The sequence below is a fragment of the Lacerta agilis genome, chromosome 10 (assembly GCF_009819535.1).
Source record: "Lacerta agilis isolate rLacAgi1 chromosome 10, rLacAgi1.pri, whole genome shotgun sequence".
Classification (NCBI taxonomy): Eukaryota; Metazoa; Chordata; class Lepidosauria; order Squamata; family Lacertidae; genus Lacerta; species Lacerta agilis.
The window spans coordinates 40,518,839-40,538,331 of NC_046321.1; the positions used below are offsets into that span (position 1 = coordinate 40,518,839).

General features: G+C 39.4%; 1 protein-coding gene across 2 annotated transcripts in view; it reads right to left on the reverse strand.

The window, feature by feature from the left end:
• ZDHHC17 (zinc finger DHHC-type palmitoyltransferase 17) overlaps positions 1-19,493 on the reverse strand; it is a 46,629-nt gene that overhangs the window by 4,962 nt on the left and 22,174 nt on the right. The window contains exons 8-15 of one of the 2 annotated variants that reach the window (XM_033163112.1): positions 11,116-11,241; positions 10,614-10,756; positions 8,540-8,640; positions 4,464-4,588; positions 3,322-3,384; positions 1,363-1,456; positions 416-499; positions 113-270 (exon numbers count right to left, since the gene is read on the reverse strand). In XM_033163112.1, coding sequence (XP_033019003.1) covers positions 113-270; positions 416-499; positions 1,363-1,456; positions 3,322-3,384; positions 4,464-4,588; positions 8,540-8,640; positions 10,614-10,756; positions 11,116-11,241 — 894 coding nt within the window. Of the gene's footprint in view, positions 1-112; positions 271-415; positions 500-1,362; positions 1,457-3,318; positions 3,385-4,463; positions 4,589-8,539; positions 8,641-10,613; positions 10,757-11,115; positions 11,242-19,493 lie in introns of both variants that reach the window. The other variant, XM_033163111.1, reaches the window with a different exon arrangement.

The window sequence follows — 19,493 nt, forward strand, 5'->3', positions numbered from 1 at the left end:
GGGAAATTAAAGTTCTCTTGTCCCTATTCAACTGGCCTTACTGCTTTACTGTCAGTGAGCAACACTGCTGAATGCAACCCTGCTTGTTTGCATATTAAGTGCTTTCTCCTACCTGATACATCTGACACATTAGCAGCACAGCCACCCACATGAAGTGAAACACGCTATTCAAAAACATCCAGAACATCCAAGGTGAACAGGTGGCTATTTGTGTAATATATGTCCAAAATCCATCTGCTGTGTAAGTAGTGTGACAGTGGATTCCCCAGTCTGGAATTAAAAAATACGTATCATTGGATAAAGGTATAGGTCAACAATAAAGGTATAGGTCAATGTTCACACAGAACATGCAGATTGCAGGCACAGTAGGACTTAAAATAGGCATTAAGAAAATGGTTCAGGAAACAATACTCACAAGAGATACATCCATAAATCATCCAGCAAATCATGAATAGTAAAAAGAATAGATAGCCCATGAAATAACGATGGTTGCCAGCTCCTGAGAAGAAAGAATGCAAGTAAATGTATTTGTTTTTAATGCCGTTTTAACAAGAGACCAGAAAGGGTGTTTCTAGTAATACAGAATATATAAAGCATAGCTTTCCCTGCCACAAGACTAGTAGAAGAGTCGTATTTCAGCACGGCAATTCAGTTCATCACATGCTTTGCAAATAAAGCACAAGCTCCCCTGGGGAAAGAATTAGGAAGTATTCAAGAAGTAAATAAGTAAGTGAGCATAAATATGCAATATGCAAATATACAATATAAAGCTGACCTTCAGCCCAGTAACCTTTTCTCCTCCAAAATAAAACTATTTCATTTGTTTATGAATACTAATATTACCCTGAAATTTATTTATTTGAATATTTATAAACCACAAACAAAAAAACAAAAGTGGTACACAATAAAACCATTAATGCATCATCAAACTGTAAAAGAAAAAAAGAGCAACAAATCAGTTCTCTAAAAATGCTCAGGCATTCTGTTGAGATGAATCCAGTTGGAAGTGCTTCAAATGCAAAGCTTAAAGACTGTGTCTTATCTTCATAGTCACTAAGTTTTGTGACCATACTTGCTTCAAGATCACCTACCAAACATTCACATGAAAAATCTGCCCCCTGCTCTCTGCTGTATTCATTTGCTATACTGCTTTAGCTCCCAGTGATGAAGACCATTGGAGGTCAAGAGGCTGGCTGAGCTTGCTTATGTTTCTAAACTATAGAATAAAAAATGTTCGGCATCTTCTTGGTCTGATAGCAGTGAATACATGAATACTAAGAAACCGTGCTATGCTAAATGCACATACTATTTGAGATTGAAAGCTGAAGGCGATGGAATTTTCTATTCCTTATCAGTACTTACCTACGCAGTTACCAACCCAGGGGCAGTGATGATCAAACTTGGCTATACATCGATTGCACACACCACAGTGTTTGGACCTCACCGGTTTCCGTATCTGTTCAACAGATTTTTATATGCATACAATGTAACACGCTTTTCATATTATCAATCTTTAATATGAATTTTGAACACAATGTTGCTATTGTTGTTGCTTCTACTATTCATGCATGTCATAATACCAAGAATTTAAGAATGTAACCACGTGGAGACTGTAGTTCTAGCTTCACCTAGCAAAAACATACCTCCCTTACTTTAACTTTCCTCTAAACAGAAGCTTTGTATTTGTCACCTACACTCACTAGACAAGTCTTATATACTATACAAATGTCTTACAGCATTTGCAAAAGCCAATCTCAATTAAATTGAAACCCAAGAAAGTTCTCCTTTCCATTGCAAAACAGAATTTCCCACTGTTCTGTTTACTGCCGACACTGAAACTCTGAATTAGAGATCAAAGAAACTGATGACGATAGCTTGCAGTTTACAAAATATTAAGTAAGTATTTTGGTGATTTTTATTGTCTGCAGTTAGATCAGCTACTTATGGGTGGATGCATAAATAATTTGTATTCCATATAGAAAAAACTGAGCATTAACACTGTTGTAATGCTGTAGGTGAAAACATTTCATCAAATGTCAGCACACAAAATACATTTTATCCTGAGAATGACACCTACAACATTTAACATTTGCATTTTAAAAAATTGTGTATCTATCAAGTAATAAACACATTTGTCTGAAATACAAAATACTCAGATCTGTAGCCAAGACTATCTTATCAATGTCCCAAAGTAAGAGAACACTTATCTTTCACCATATCTCAAGTTCTTAAAAGATTTTCATACAGAGCAACAAGTTTTTAAATACCATTGTAGTATCAAATAATTTATGCAACATGATATATGGTATTTAGTTTTAAAGGTTTTATATTAAAGAGTCCAGAGTTGCATGAATTTAGATTCTGGATAGGAATATGTATCATAACAATCTCACAATTCCTGTATATTTTGAGAACATTATTATATGAAGCACATTCTGCTTACTTCATTACAGATGTTTTAGATAAGGCAAAACTTTTACTTAAGTGACAGTTGATAATAACTAACATTGATATTTACTTTATACACATCACAAACTGAACAACTAAATTTTCCTACAAAATATCCAGTATAAGATGTGTGTGTATCTACAATAGCACTGTAAATTTAATCTAAAGTTGTTAATGGAAGTATTTTCATGGTTTTGCTCTACAGATGGAGATCTATGCACTTTTTGATTTAGTCACAATCTCACAATTCAGTCCTGTTCTCTCTCCTGTTTTTAGGATTCTAATCTAGGGTTGTCATTAAGATACATAGGAACAACAAGAACCATAAGAATTACTAGGAACTCTTGTATTGCTCCTGCTAAATACTTTGGTAGTGGGAAGTCTTACCACAGGGAGTGGCAACAGATACCGTAGCACACATAGAACATATCTAGAACATATCTTTTTCTATTTGAAGGTCTGGAACAGTTTGCTGCCCAGATTTCTATACTGACTTAAGAGAGCCACTGTATTTTGATTATAAAAACCTGTGGGTGTTTTAAGTTAAGCTTCTACCCAAATCCATCTGAACTTGTGTCAAGGACATCCCACTGGAATACAGAGTCCTAACTCCGGTGGGACAGGGACTCCAGTAAGGCATTTTGATATCCTGCTTTCTTCTGGATCCATCACAACCACACTATGGACTTGCCTTTTCCTATCCCTAGGAAGCATGGCATTCATATGCCCAAATACTGGCTTAGTATTTTAGTTGGCAGAGGCTCACTTATACCCTGTATGAATATCGCAAGGTCAAAGAATACACTCATTTTCTAAACAGACATGATGTTAAAATTGGTAATTTAATTACATGTAAGCAAAAAAGCATACTACCAAACAGGTACTGCAGAATATACTGAGGTCCAGACTTCCTGTCTCTGCAAGTTCCACTATTGTCTGAAGAAAAGCAAAAATAAGAATATTTAATCATTTAAGAACCATATTCATACATGCTTCGTAAGTCGACTCTATTCGACAGACTTATGTCATAAAACAATTTGTTAGCCTTCAAGGTGCCAGGAGATTCTTGGCTGTTATTACTGCAAAAGCTACCCCACTGGAAATCCCAACTTCTATCAACACACTCTGATTAGTTTAACACCATCTCAAGCTTGGGCAAAAAGATCTTAATGCCATTTTATTCACATCAAAGAAATTCAGTTCTGCCCCACTTGCCTCTAAGATACAAGGGGACTCTATCCAGCAGCAAGATCAGTAGTTTCTAGCTGCTTCTCAAGATTGCACCAGCATTAGGGCCGTTAGGCCACTCCAGTAACAGGCATACCCTTTCCAACCTCAAAAATGAATCCCCTTGCATTCAGCTGTTACTACCACCCTATGTTCTGCTGCGGAGACATGAAGAGGATAGCTGGGATACATTAATATCTCCCAATACACAGGAAGGAGACTCTACAGCCTAGTCTTCTTCTGGACATGCTGGTTTCCTTTCAAGGATGACATCTTCACCTTCATTTTCAACTGGTCCAAAAACAATTACATCATGTGATGAATAATCTGTCTGGGCTTAACCTTCAAGGTACCACAACTATTTCCACAATTATTTCTTGGAAGTTAAAATGCAGACTTGAGGGGTTGTGTGTGTGTGTGTGTGTGTGTGTGTAAGAGAGAGAGAGAGAATGTGTGTGTATCCACACACACACACACAGAGAGAGAGAGAGAGAGAGAGAGAGTTAGTTTTAAACAAACACCAGAAATATCTGGTTGACGTCATTTACTCTGCTTAAGACTACAATTACCTCTGATGTTCTCAAATGGAAGAACTTGGCAAAACAGAGACAGAAACAATTTTCAGCGACTCTCTGTCTCCTCTGCAACCCCCTGTGTCCCTCTGCGGGAGGCTGGGCGGGGGACACTTTCCTGTAATTGCTTTGATTAGAAAACACTTTGAGTGTGGACATAGAAAATCTAAACAACATCTTCAACCATTAACAAGAATGGACTGTTTTGCTTTTTACCTTTTTCTTTTGTTCTTCTGTGGCTTTAATTATTCCTGGGTCTGATTTCCAAGATTTTCCAAAATTGTAGAAAAGTGCAACACTATTAGCAAGAAATGGAAGGTGGATGAACACAAAATTTAGATGTATTAAATGTTAAGGAATTTAAATATGTTTGTTTCCTGTTAAAAAGAGTTATTATCTAAAAATAAGAACAGAATTCTGCAATACACTTTTTTGTTGCTAATGCATTTCACAGGGAATATACTAGATGCATGTCAAGACATCTAATAATCCTTTTTTGTCATTATATGCTGTTCAAGTGTGTCATCTTTTCTTAATTTGTTTGATAGCTCCAAAATTAACAGTGCAACATTATACATGTTCTCTCAAAAGTCTTGCTGAATTCAGTTGAGCTTATTTCCTACTCAATGTGTTTAGGATTGCAGCTTTTGTATATCTTTAAATCATTTTCTGGCAGAAAACATTCAAATGGTCAACCATTTTTAAATATATTTTTTACTGTTTATGCCTATTAGTGGCCTGAAATTCCAGCTAAATCACAAAAAAACTTTATAATAAAAGAGATTATACAGGGAATGATGATACAATAATAATCTCTTTTGGGGGGATGGATTACATTCATGTTAAAGATTCCTCCTCTTCTTCCCCTCTTAATAATTTACTGAAAAAAGGAACATGTACTTTATCTGGAAATGAAAGTGTTGGAATGAATTGCAGCCCCTTGGATCCCAGCCCCCCCCCCCCCAGTATTTGAATTCCAGCTGCTTCACAATTTGAAGTTAACTTTGTTAATACCTAGGTATCTGTATTTTGTTCACATTAATTTGCACATAGTAAAAGCTAATTATATTTTAACAGATTTAAATATATTCTACCATGAAATTACAAATGGCCCCAGTAGAAACTTTTTTGCTTCAGTGCCTCAGCATTTATACACTCCATTGCCAAGGGAATGGTAAGCTCTGAACACACACACTTAAAACCTATTTAGCTAACATCACAAATTTCAATGGTAACCCATCAGTTTCAAGTACAAATATTACACATTGGAAAATATTTTTAGCATATGTAAAGGGGTTCCATAGCACTAAAATCAATGTGGGAAAGAGTTCCCTGAAGTTAGAAAGCCTGAAAACCACTGTGTTGCTGCAGATCATCAACAAATTACTGACATCAAGAAAACAATGAGCCTTAAACTTACAAGCCTGGTTTGCACATTAGTGCCAAACACACAACATGTTGGTGCAACATGGCTGAAACTGTGGGTGCTTCGTTCCCTGCTTGTTCCTGCCATGCTGCTAAGTGTTATGTCTGGATCCAGACTCATGGTCTGTTTCTCTCAAACAAGCCATGAGCCATTACCAAGGCTTGTTCCTGGCTTTACATTCATAGCTTGTTTGGACAGAAACAAACTGTAACCTCAGATTCAGATAAACAGGGCAGTCTTTAGCAGATGTGGCGCTGGGGTGTATCTGCCCAGCGCCCCAAATTACCATGGATGGGGGGGATGAAGCTGCGTACTGCCAGCCATCGGGGGGGGGGGATGCAACTCTCCCCCATGCCACTGTGGGAGAGCAATCCCCACAGACTTGGGAGGGAAGCTGCGTGCCCGCCAGCCATATGGTTGGCGGGGCGCAGCTGGTGGGTGTGCAGGGAAAGGGGACAGCATCAGCAAAGCCGCACAGCTCCCCCACTCACTGGGGCGCCCCTGAGAGGCCGGTGCCCTGGCGCAACGCACCACTAAACCCTATGGGAAAGACAAAACACTAAGTCAAACCATGCACTTGTTTCTCAGCAGCCTGGTAGGAGGGAGGGGGAGCACACTGTATGTTCACATTAAACCATACTTGATTTAATGTGATATGCAAAGAAAGCCATGGTCACTTAAGCCCATTAGGCAAGACATAAATTTCAATTGGACTTCCATCACCTTTGTGTAGAAAAATGTCATTATAACAGGGCTTTTTAAGTCTCATGCAGTTAAAGCTCCCAAAAGAATATGGTACAGTTGTACCATGGAAGTCGAAAGGAATCCGTTCCGGAAGCCTGTCTGACTTCCAAAATGTTTGAAAACCAAAGTGTGGCTTCTGATTGGCTGCAGGAAGCTCCTGCAGCCAATCGGAAGCCATGGAAGTCCAGTCAGATGTTTGGCTTCCAAAAATAGTTCGCAAACAGAAAGAGTCACTTCCGGGTTTGCGGCGTTCGGGAGCCAAAACATTCGAAAACTAAGCTGTTTGAAAACCAAGGTACGACTACATGTTTTAATAAGTAAAAGCATTCATTTCAATTACTAAACCACATGTCTAGACCACTAAAAAGAAGCTAGCAGAGAAAACGGTACTGTATTATGTTCTACTATGAAAAGGCTAGATGCCCTTAATTGACTGTCTGGCATTAAACCTCTGACAGAGAGATGCTTTCAAAACTGGACAGTATGTTCCTGTGACTAAGAAGCAAGAGATAGGTCCAAGCCAAAGGGAGAGATTATATGATTTCCCCCCTACCCTTGTACGGTCACATTTGCCTGCTTTTAGTGCTCTACACAATGTGCTAACAGAACTGCCTCTGTGGTTGGGCCTCTGAGTTTATGTAAGTGGGGAGAGTTAAGAAGACTTTGCTACATGAAATGCAGACATCTTGAAAAGCACTTGCTTTAACAGCAATAGTGGACAACATACCGTTTATCCTAATAATGGTGAGGAAAGTATGTAAGAGTACTGAGGGGGATCGCATGGTATCATCCAACACAAATTTCTCTCTTTTATAGGTTGACTTTCCTGCTGTTGTAGACTATTATTGAAGCTAACCAGATTCCCTCTTATGTAAGGTTTATAAAACAGTATCAAAGCCTGTTTTGATGCAAGGTTAGAAGGCAATCCTAGATAGCACAGAAATAACTAAGCAGACCTCAAGAGTCCCAAGTGGAATTGCAATGAATCCAAAATATTACTTTTCATCATAATTCTAGTGACAAGTTAAAGGTCAATTCTAGATATTTAAATTAACCAATCTGGATGCCCTTTTATTTCTGATCAAAACATATTCCAGAAGCAGATTTATTAAAGGCTGCCACAGAGACATTTAGTCAGATATCACATTATTCTTCCTACAGAGAAGAAAAAAGGCACTGTTCTCTGATGTAATTGGTTTCATCAAACTGTAAGACATATGAGAATAAATTCTTACCCTGACCACAATTTTTCTATTTCATTCTATAAAACAGAGCACATGTCATCCCCCCCACCCCAACAAATTGCAGACAAGCTGACTGACAGCAGAACTTGAATGGCTAGAAGAACTAATAACGGAGGCTGGCAACATTAATCAGTTAAAGTAAACTGACATGTAGGATTTAGAGGGAACTGTTCTGGCAGCACCCACATCGCAAATGTAGTATCTACTTGTACTCTGCTATAATGTCATTAAATGTTCATAAATATTAACTTCAGAAGAAGCCAGTAATCGGGATATGACAATCAGCACAGCTACTGAGAAAGCAAAGTCAACACGAGCAAGAAGGAAACACTTATATAGAGCCAAAGAAAATGAAGAGATTGAAAGCAAGGGGGTAGAAGACTAGGACTAAATATTGCTAGGTTTAAGGACTTGTTCAAAAACATCTTATTTTAACTTATTTTGCCACAAATCATAAAACCTGTGAGCTTGTGTTTTGAGTAATTTAACAAATGGGTATACACATATTCAATTAACCATGTTGTCTGGAGGTAATGGGAATCCAACAACAGATTCCCCATCCCTGCTTTATGTAATTAAGTCTGTCCTCTTCAATCTGTATGTCCTACTATCTGCTTTTACTTGTTTCATCTGGCCCAGTCCCCTTTTACTTACTGTCATACTTCACTCCCTCTCGTGTTTGCTTATCTCCTGCTTCAGCTTCACTGAAGTCCCTTAACAATTTTCCATGACCTGTCTGAACCATAAAACTTCCACATCCTCTTGCTAAAACTTCAATTTCTTAAAATTCTAGCCTCTTAATTTTATTGAATGTGAGCACCTGAATATAACCCACTAAAATGAAAAAATTCAAATGCTGAGCACAATATAAAGGATATCGTTCCAAAACCAGAAAAACCATGTCACATACATCCAGAATTTTGTTGCTAGGTAGATTCCAAGAGGCAGTGCACTATGCATTGAGTGATCAAAGAATGATCTGTGAAACAAAGAAAATAATAGGTTATTACATATTCAAATATGGGAGTGCTAGCTCATTCATAAACAAGTAAATATAGCCTTATTTTTAAAAAACAAAGAAACAAACAATAGAGCTTTAAATAACCTGTCCATTTGCTACAAAAGGTCTTAATAATCTAAATTACTCAACAACCAGCAAGCACTTTTTTAGACCTCAGAATGTTGCAAGAGTTCATAATTACAGTGGTACCTCAGGTTACAGATGCTTCAGGTTACAGACTCCACTAACCCAGAAATAGTACCATGGGTTAAGAACTTTACTTCAGGATGAGAACAGAAATCGCGTGGCGGCGGCGTGGCAGCAGTGGAAGGCCCCATTAGCTAAAGTGGTACCTCAGGTTAAGAACAGTTTCAGATTAAGAACAGACCTCCAGAACGAATTAAGTTCGTAACCAGAGGTACCACTGTACTAGGTTCAGGACATGAATCTGCTCTGTTTGTAATGTTCAAATGAAGAAGATTTTACATATGCATGATCAGAGTTCAGGATGACCAGGCTGCTTTGTAAGCATGTTCACAAATGTTGTTAACCACTACACTAAATTATTAATTTAAATTACAGTGGTACCTCGGGTTACAGACGCTTCAGGTTACAGACTCCACTAACCCAGAAATAGTACCTCGGGTTAAGAACTTTGCTTCAGGATGAGAACAGAAATCACGCGGCGGCGGCAGCGGGAGGCCCCATTAGCTAAAGTGGTACCTAGGTTAAGAATGGACCTCCAGAACAAATTAAGTTCTTAACAAGAGGGGCCACTATATGTGATTGCCTGAACAGACAGACTTTTGGGGGGGTTGTAATTTTTGCTTTTTCGGTCAATTTTCCCAACTGTTACTTGTATACATATTACATATGCTGTCCCCTAACCAGGTCTAAAACAGTTTCATACTCCTGCTTGTATGTGTTTTGTCAAAGGAGATTTGGAAATAAAGTTTTCTTCTAAAGCCACATTTTGACAGCAGTTAAAAATAAGGCTGAACAGCACACTCAGCAAAACTCAAAATGATAGTTATTTTAACAGACTTTGAAGCAAAAGCCAAACCCAGACCATGAGCTGTAGTAATATAATCTCTTATACTTACACAAGAGATTCCAGTGTTTAAAATATTTATCTGACATGTGCTATATTACACTGACAATAAATAAATTTAAGATATTCAACCATGCAAACTATCTTTGTTTAATAATGTTCTTACTATGAATGCATTTCTCTTTGCCATTAAAATTAGAGTCATTAAAATTAAGAGGCATATACAGGCTATCATTGTGTTGCACAGGGTTTCTGCTCCGAACCCCAGTGCTTGTCAGTGGAGCCCGTGTATGCCCACCTCGCTCCTTTTGTGATGTTTTGGGCTACTTCTGGTTTCGGAGCCATCCACATATGCACAATCAAGTGACATTCGAACACGCCTAAACTGGGCATTGCCTGTAATAATTTTTGTCTTTTTTATCCACTCACTGAATACTAAGATCCCCTTTAAAAAATCCAAAAATATCCTCCTTAAAGAAGTCTGCTTATTACAGACCATTAAATTATAGAAATAGAAGAGTAGGGTGTTTTCATTTCTATAGAAAATAACCTAATCATTTTATAGAGGGATTTCAATATTTGGTTTGTGAAAGAGGAAACATTACTGTTGGGCAGACAGACACATTTTCATACAACACAACTAGTTGATGATTCATAATGTGACATTTAAGGTTATTTTTGCTCTTCAATCTAGCACAGTAGGTCTCCTATAAACTAACTGGAAGGCAGGATGGAAGGGCATCAAAACACAATTTTCCTTACTTATCCTGAACAGTAATTTAATGGAAGAGTGAATTAGGTAAAACATTTTCACCCAAGAATGGGGGCTTTTATACATCTGTCAGTATTTTATGTAAAACCAAACTATCTACTTCAACATATTCCCTAATTAAATACTTACTTGGAAAGAAATTGAACCATAGCCCAAACACCACCATACATTAGTCCTTTAATGAGCCAAGAATCAATATCTAGGTCGGCTATAAAGCCAACCAGCCAAATAACTAGGAAAGGTGTTCCCAGCATCACCTTCTGACGAAATTCCTACATAAAAAGACAAACAACAATTAATTATCCTGGATATTTATGAACTGTATAAAAAGTTAGTGCTTCATTTTAACATTCAGATACTTCATAGCAAGTTTAATATGTACGAAGAGGGATTTCTCCTGCAAGACTAGGAAGGATCCTAGAGTCAGAAAAATGCAAGATGCCTAGGATTGGTCAATCACTTCTCACTGCAGTGAGAGGAGAATGGCAAATTTGGGGGTGGGAGAGACACATGAGTCCAAGACTCCCAATACCTCCTGGTACAAACTGTAGTGGGGTGTCATCTAAGCAGGGTCAGAAATTATTTTTAAAAGAACATATTACATGAGTCATCACTTAAAGATTCTTCTCACCTTATCAGCCCTCAGCTTTCTGAGAAATGATGGATTGTCATATCCCTTTGCCTGCCTTGCCTCCTGTAGATGGTTTATCATCCAAACATTTTTTCTTTGCTTTGCTAAATCAAGTGGTGATTCACCCTGTCAAGAGTATGACAGATTAACAATTTTTAAAAGGAAAAAAGCACAACAATTTCACTTTTAGAAATAGTAACTTAAGCATTTAAAACTACTTAAGAGTTTTAAAACATGTTATATTACTATGTTGTTGTTCTTATAAAGCATTATTTTGGTTAATTTATTTTATGCCATGGAGAGTTACTTTCTTCCAATGTTTTCTCAGTTTCATCAAATGAAATAAAATCTTTGCTATTTATGTGTACTGAAACAATGAGTTCATTCATTATCCATAGTGTGCATATGTAATAATTAATGGGAGTTTAAAAGTTGCTTAGCTCTCTAGTATGGAACAAGAGGTTCTCCCTCAAATATTAACAAGCAGCAATATCCATTCATGGAATTTCATAAACAGTGAACAATGCTTATTGCTTAGTTATCAATGCCATGTACATTCAGTTGATGCAGATGTTCAACCTGTACCTTTTGTGGACTGCATGGGTAGGTCTGTATTAGATTGTTGTTCTGATGCACTTACATGCAGTGAAAAATAAAAATTATACTTACTTACCCTACTCCTACGAGATTTTCACATTGTGGATTGAACACTTTGATGGGTAGAGTCCCACACACCTAGGTTCTATCAGCATGTTCTATATATCTTTTACTGTTTACAGATTACACAATTGTAGGATTCTATGTATGTAAGCCCTAAACCAGGTGGTTGTTGGAAGCCTTTGATGGGGACCCAGAGCTAATCAGGATTACTCAAATTCAAAGAGAGTGTTCCTCTTGAGTTCAGGCATGCTCTCTGGCTTGCCTGAACTCAGCACTAAACAGGTGGTCCTGCTTACTGCTGGCTCCATTATTTTAGCATTGTTCCAGGTTTAATGAAGGTGGGAGATACTTCAGAGAGAAGGTTGGCAAACCACTCTCTGAGTGCCCCCACCCTGTTAAATGTCCTGGAACACTGTTAAAAGCAGGGTGGGATGTGCTTCAGAGAGTGATTTGCTAAGCATTCTCTGAAGCTCCTCTTGCCCTCCTTTAAATTGCTCCAGCAAGGGATTTTGACAGGCAGGTGAGGCAGTGTATGCAGACGGAACATATGCATGCGTGGATCTGGCACACACATTAAAAGCACCTGAAAACAGGTAGGTTTTTCACAATTCACTAATACAACTACCACTGAAAGTCTAAAAAAATGAAACAAACTAATGTAATGATTGCAGATACCTGGTTGGCAGTTTGTACTATTCACTGAGCATTCAGAAGTACCTTTACTAGCCAAGCAATGACGGATTTTTATAATCTCTTCCCCAATTCAGAAGGTTGAACAAAATGTCCTATAATAGGTACCTATCTATAGCTATTTTAGGCAAATGTGATTCTCCAGTCTCCCCCCCCCCCCGTGTGTATGCACTGCTAACAATTTGTGGTCGCTTCCCTGAGCAGGCCCCACCCACTTTGCGTAAAATAGCCATGTCAAAGGACAAAGATATGTGAAGTTATGACTCCAAATGCATGAGTTTAGAGCAAGGTAATTCCTTTAGATCACTCTATTGTAGAAATCCTCCCCATCTAAAAAGCAAAAGAAAACCCCAAACTGAAAATTGCCTCACAATATATGGAGTTGTACCCTAAATCTATCACAGTGATTTCTTACAGGACCGTACTGCTGATTTACACCTCAAGAAAGAAAGAAAAGGTTGTGACTGTTCTTTTAGTATAGAGGAGGCAAAAAACAACCAACTGAAGGTACCTCCAGCTCCAGTTTTGCACTCCTCCACTCTTCTACTGAAGGTAACTCCCCTCCTAAACAAAGCATTCATGGAGGCTTGAAAAATGGCTGAATCCTCCATCGTTCGGCCCCCGCCTAAAAAAAAATGAGACAGGAACCAGAAACTGAAAAATCACCCAAGGAAAGGCAAATAGCCTTTGAGACAAGAGTACAAATGCCAAGGAGTACACGTTTGAATACCAGCATCAGTAGAGACTAGACACCTAATCAGAGTTAGGCATTTAATTTCTACTGATAGGATTTGTGCACCAAAACCTAATGGGTGACTTGGAAATTTAGCCCAATGATCATCACTAGGGAATTTGAAAGCAGCAAAAACCAGGCAACAATATTTATTGGTCTCCAAAGGAAGAGTTTCCTTCCACTTCAACAGTGTATTGAAGCAGCTTAGGCCACAAAGATATCAATTTACCAAACAGGACTTTCCCCAGCAGAAGCAGAAGAAATGAGCTCAAAAGCAGCTAATGCCCTGCTAGTCAGTACATCCACTCATTTCCTACATTTGCACAGCTTTGGAAACAATTATCAATGATACAGGGTGAGTCTTTTAAAAGAGGCCCCATGGAACATGTGCATTCTGTATCCACGGGGCCTCTTTTAAAGGACTCACCCTATAGATAGATAGATAGATATGAAAGAGAGAGAGAGAGAGAGAGAGAGAGAGCATATAAATCAACTAACCAAATCTGAGGCTTCTCTCAATAATATGAAGCCATGGATGGGGAACCCTCCAGAGCAGATGGGGGGAGAGGGGCAGGGAATGGAGGACTGCCAAAAATTCCCTCCCTCCCAGTTCTGCTGACAGAAGCCTTATTGTCAGCTGTGTGACTGGATACAATAGGTGACTCTTAAAATTAGAATTACAGGTTACTTTTAGAGGGATAGCTAGAGTTGCAAAACCAAAGTTAAAAGTAGCTATGTTTGCCTTTCTTTCAAATATATTGCAGGAAAAGACCACTATATATTAATTACGAAAATGTACCGTAAATGAGATCTGAATCACCAAAAAGCTTCCTAACATAAGCTTCTAGTGTACATTTGCATTTTTACCTAGCAAGTTATTTAAAGCCACTCCTGTAGCACATTCACTATTAGTATGCATACTTTCCTATTATTTTTCCTGGTCCTGCCCCCATAATCACAATATCCAAGGTAAAAGGAAATAAAATTATATCCAAACTCAGGACCTAAATTAGATCACACCAAGATACCTCTCATATTAGTTTTTTTAAAAAAGAAAAAAAAAGAGGTAGCATGCTTTTGCTCACTTCGGTGCCCTGATGTCTATCTAACAAAGGCACAATACTGCCTGTTCAAAAATAAATTTATGTTACTGAAGTCATGATGTACTTGCTATCCAATCAAAAAGGCAGGCTTTTATTTTTATTTTTAAGTGTTAAGTTTAAAAGTGTCTCAGAGGAGACGTTCCAGTAAAAACAAAGAATTCTGTAAGTTAAGGGCATAATTTATTATAACTTATCACGCCTTTCAAGGATCAAGGGGGGGGGGACACCCTTAAAAGGCTAAAGAATGACAGTAACTTTATCCCTACAACTTCAGCTGAGTGTCAGAAGGCATAGCCAGAAATAAAGCAACAGTTACAAAAAACGTTATTACTCCCCTCAAAGGGTATACCACAGCTGAAGGGGTATATGATCTGCCACCCTGCTGCAGTGCTTAAGATTCCACAGGCTTCCTCTTGTTACAAACAACCAGCAACATGTTTGTATCTCTTACAATTTAGAGAGGGGGAAAGAGAGAAAAAATACTTAAACCCACCCCGAGGCCCTGGGACAGGCAGAAAGCCAAGATGACACTCATGAAAAAACTGAGATAACCTACAAGGAAGAAGCTTGCCAAAGTACCCTACTACTCACTTGACTATTTCATTACATACTTCTATTATACACTGGCCAAGGTACCCAGCCATATGCCTAGAAACTCTATGCTAAAACTAAAAACAGCTATTTGGTTTCAACCCAATCAAATCGAAATGACATTCCTGACAGCTTAAAAGGCAAATTCAGGCAGAGAGAATATCCAACTTTTCACTCATTTCTCACCGCAGCCTGGGGAAGTTTGCTTTTCTCTGTCAAATCCCTCTGATAACCACATGTAGTGTGAAACACACACAAGAAAGCTAACAGTCAATTTAAAGAAGTTTATTAAGGATGGTGGTAAGGGAACAAAGAGGAAAGGGAGAATGGTGCTTTTAGGAAATAAGGAAAACCTTTTCGAAAAACAGGCTAAGCCTATGATCTGTATACTCACAAAGCTAGGGCCTTCATCATAAATAATGCAGCATCTTGGGTGGTCAGAGGGGAGGGTGATGGATGACAGAATGTTGGTAACATTCCAGTTTTTAGGGTTCTCAACCCAAGTAACATTTGACTGACAGGTGGCTTTAAACAGCCAATCAGATAAGTGGCACACAGCCAAGAAAGGTGTTACCACATTTGGGAAGTTGGGAGATGGGGCTGATACAACCTTAATGACTGCCAGATTTAGCCAACTTCCCTGCTAGATAACAGGCTTTCCTCAGTTTGTGTATTTGGACTTGGTGTGGAGCTACATGGTATGTCTGCCTCTATGTCAGCATTGGCAGAGGTGGATGGTGGCAGCACTGGCCATACTGAGTTCTCCCACCACCAAACTCAAACACATCTTCACTGCAAAAGCAGTGATGAGTTGCCTCACACCAGAGGCTGGCAGCACAACTACCACTGGGAGCAAGGACAGTCCTACTACCAGAACCACCAAGAGTTCTCTTATTGTTAAGCAGGAGGCAAGGCTGTGCCACTGGCTAATACTGGCAAGGTCAGCCTGTAAGGTGTGGAACTTGAGCAGGGTATCCCAGAGGAGATGTCAGATGCAGTGTATATCTCACCTGTCACCTGGGAGCAGCCAGACTGCCTCAGTGGGACAGATGGGAAGCACGGATCACTCCCAACAACCAGCTTGATCAGTCACCTCCTACCGCTGAACTGTGCTGCTTGGTCGTTTTAAGAACAACTGCTTAAGAATTAATGACTGACCTTTATTCCCCCCCCCTTCCTTCCCCTTGTGCACCATATTTTTGTAGATTGCAAGCCTGTAGCCTTGTTTTAATTGATTTTATATATGCCACTCTAGAAGCCCTTTTAGCTGAAAAGCAAGCTACAAATTTTAATAATAATGATGATGATCTTCAGTATCCTTTCCTCAAGAGAGGCAGCAGCATGGCAGTGGTGGGCACTGGGGAGGAAAAGGAACAGCAACCAGCAATTCTCTCTCCTATACTACCACCACTCATCCTGTGAAAAACCACCAGCCCATCACACTGAGCACAAGAGATGGGATTACTTTGAGCTGGCAGTGGACCCAAACTATGCCATCTGCCTGCACTGCAAGAAGCAGCTGAGTAGGAGGAAGGCTCCAAGGCATTGCTTCACCAGCAACTTTATAATGTACTTGCATAGGCAGCACCAGTCCTCTTGATTAGGGAAGAGGCAGAGCCCAACAAGTCAATCAGGAAGGGCAAGAGGTGCACACGGCAGAGTGACTCTCAAGCTGCCTCCACCCACCCCACAAACACGCAAAAAAGCAGCAGCTCAGGCAGTAACAATGCAGGATACGCAGTAGGGAAGTATGGATCCACCAGATGAATGCTTCCAATTCCCATGCCAACCTACTACTCAAATCACTTTTCTTGCCACTTTGTGTGCACTGCTACCTGGGTACCCATAAACAAAACCACTAGGAGAAAACTAAATCCCTTCAGCTGCCCCACCCTCAAAAAATCAACTTTAAAGGCGGTTAGTACAAAAACCTTCTTGTCTACAATTTGGCAGTTTCTAAACCTAGGGGGCCTCATACCTCCCCTTTTCATAACAATTGCTGACAAAACACTAGGGGGAACAGAGGGAATCTTTTTCTTTTAGCCATCTCCCGAAACTCTACTCTTTGCAGGAAGAGTCATCCCCTCAGAAAGGAACAAATTTTATCCGATTCTGTTAAAAAAATAACACTGAAGATTGTCTATAAATACAATTTAAAGGAGCGCAGCACTAAATCTCCTGGACCTATTTGCCTGTATTTGCAGGCTTTATCCACTCTGAATAGGCTACAACACCTGCAAATTTTACATCCAGTTCTGTCAAAAGGGGGAAAAAGAAAGGTACCAGTTAAAGGTTTCCTGATTTGTTTGCTCATACCATAAAGGGAGATTTGAAGTAAAAAGCTTATTCAGACCTGAGATACAATCAAAGATGGTCACTGTGTCACTTCAACTGAATTACTCTTTTTGAAGACAAATGCCCCGAGAAGTCAAAAGCAGCTCACAACACATAGTTCTCAATAGCTAAGAGTTCAAGGAGTCACCTCTTTTCATATTGCATAAATCCAATTCTGCATTAATATATATCAGTGTTTTATTGAGAGTAGGATCGGTATACTTTTTAGACATCCTAAAAAAGTAAATCAGCAACTAGCTCTGCAGGCTACTCAGCCAAGGGAAGGCAATTATGAATCCTTCTCCATTGCCTTCTTTGCTTCTCTTCCCAGCCTTCTTTATACGGCCCAGAGGGAAAGAGAGGGAAAAGGCCACTTTCAAACTTTTGCAACCTCCTTTCTCCTTCCCTCACCCTGGGGCATTTGAGGTAACACGGGATGAGTCATTGTGCAAGAGTTCTAAAGATGGGATAGGGAAGAAAAAACGAGTAAAGGTGTATATTCTTTACTCTTGCAATACTTGCTTTGCAATTTCAAAAGCACAAAGCAGCAACAGGTCACCTCAGGAGTCTGAATTTTGCTGGCTGCAACTAGTACTTGCCTGTACCCTACAAGTAGGCCTCCTATATGTCTGGAAAATTCCTGACATACCAGGAAATTGGGACACCTAAAATGGCGTCCTGGGGGATTTTTTTGAATTTTAAGAGATGTCTGAAATTTCCCATACGTATGGAAACCCAGTTTTTTATTTATGTTTTCTGCCCCCCCCAAGTAGTGGAAGAAACGTCCCCTCTTATGTGGGAGACCCAAAGCACGCTTCATGCCCCCAGCCTCCCCACACGCAGCAGCCCCAGCTGAGGAGGAGGAGGGGAGTGCAGAGGACAGTGGAAAGAGGGCAAGAGCAGCCCCAAGCACCCACCAACCACCGGGAGAGGAAAACAAAGATGACTCAATTATCCTGCCTCCACCTTCCTCCTCCCTCAAGAGCTGCTGCATTACCTTCTCAAAGCTGCCATGGCTGCTGCCTGGAGGAAGACAATCACTCCCCTTTTCAGGATGCAGAGCAGGAGGCAAGGAGTCTGTCTAAAAGGGAACAGGACACCTGTGGCTACTTTGCTCTGGAGCAGGTCCAAAGGAACTTATCTCCACAGTCCACCACCCTCCCAAAGCAGGGAGGGGGTGGAACTCTCAACAAAGAATCTCCCTTTCTTTCCCTGCTAGAAGAAGAAGAAGAATCAGCTCTTGGAGATGCTTGGGGTGATTTATTGTTTTTTGGGGGGAAGCCATGCCACTGCCCCCTTCCTCCTGGTTTTTTTTCCTTTAGGAGTGTCAGGAATTTTACTTTGTGAAATATGGCAAGCCTACCTGCTGTCCTAGATGCATTTAGATTACAATAGCTGTGTATTCTTAATAGGTGGCAATATTTTGTATCAACCCATCAATATTTTTACCAACAGGCAGTGTAGCAAAACCAATGTGTACTGTCCATCGTGCACAGATTAGGGTGTAGAGAAAACACAGACATATGTTTACTCTACCCTGGGTCTATTAAGGATAAGGAAAAGAGAAAAACAACAGGTAAAAGGAACAAAACAGCATGGGCTGGAAAAATATGGCAGAATACCTACAATTTTGCACAATACTTGCAAACAAAGAGAGAGAGCTTTTAATCCTCAATAGTGAGTCAACAAAAGGCACAAAGATACATAATTTCTTCTACTGTACTGACTGGAAGGGAAGGATTATTTATCTTCCTGGTGCAATCAAGTGTAAGTGGCCTGCCACTGCCTTCCAAGAGATACCTGCTTCAATTTTTTGAGAACTATTAGCCTGCAGCATTTTACTAATATTATGAATAGGAGCTTTCAGTTCAAGTATCTGACCACTTTTGTTTATTCTTTCTTCCAAAAATTTCAAAGACTAAATCAAATATTCTCCCTGCAACTCTTATCTGCCAAGATGGAGAAAGCTTCCTGAGTTTGCTCTATAACGTATTAATATGGTACTTTATTTATGTATGTGGTTACATGTTCTTATATGTTGTTTCTTTTTATTGGTATTCCATTGCTTCATAAGAAAAAGTATGTCTGCAGAAAGGTACCATGGCATACTGCTGCTTGCCATTATGGTAACTGAAGAGAAAACACAAATGTTCCAAACTAGAGGAGCTGTATTTAGGGAGATCTAGAAGTGAACGAAAACATATTGACAGTATAATGTTTTAAGTGAAAATTGTTTTGTAGGAAAGCAATGTTATAAACACTGGGTT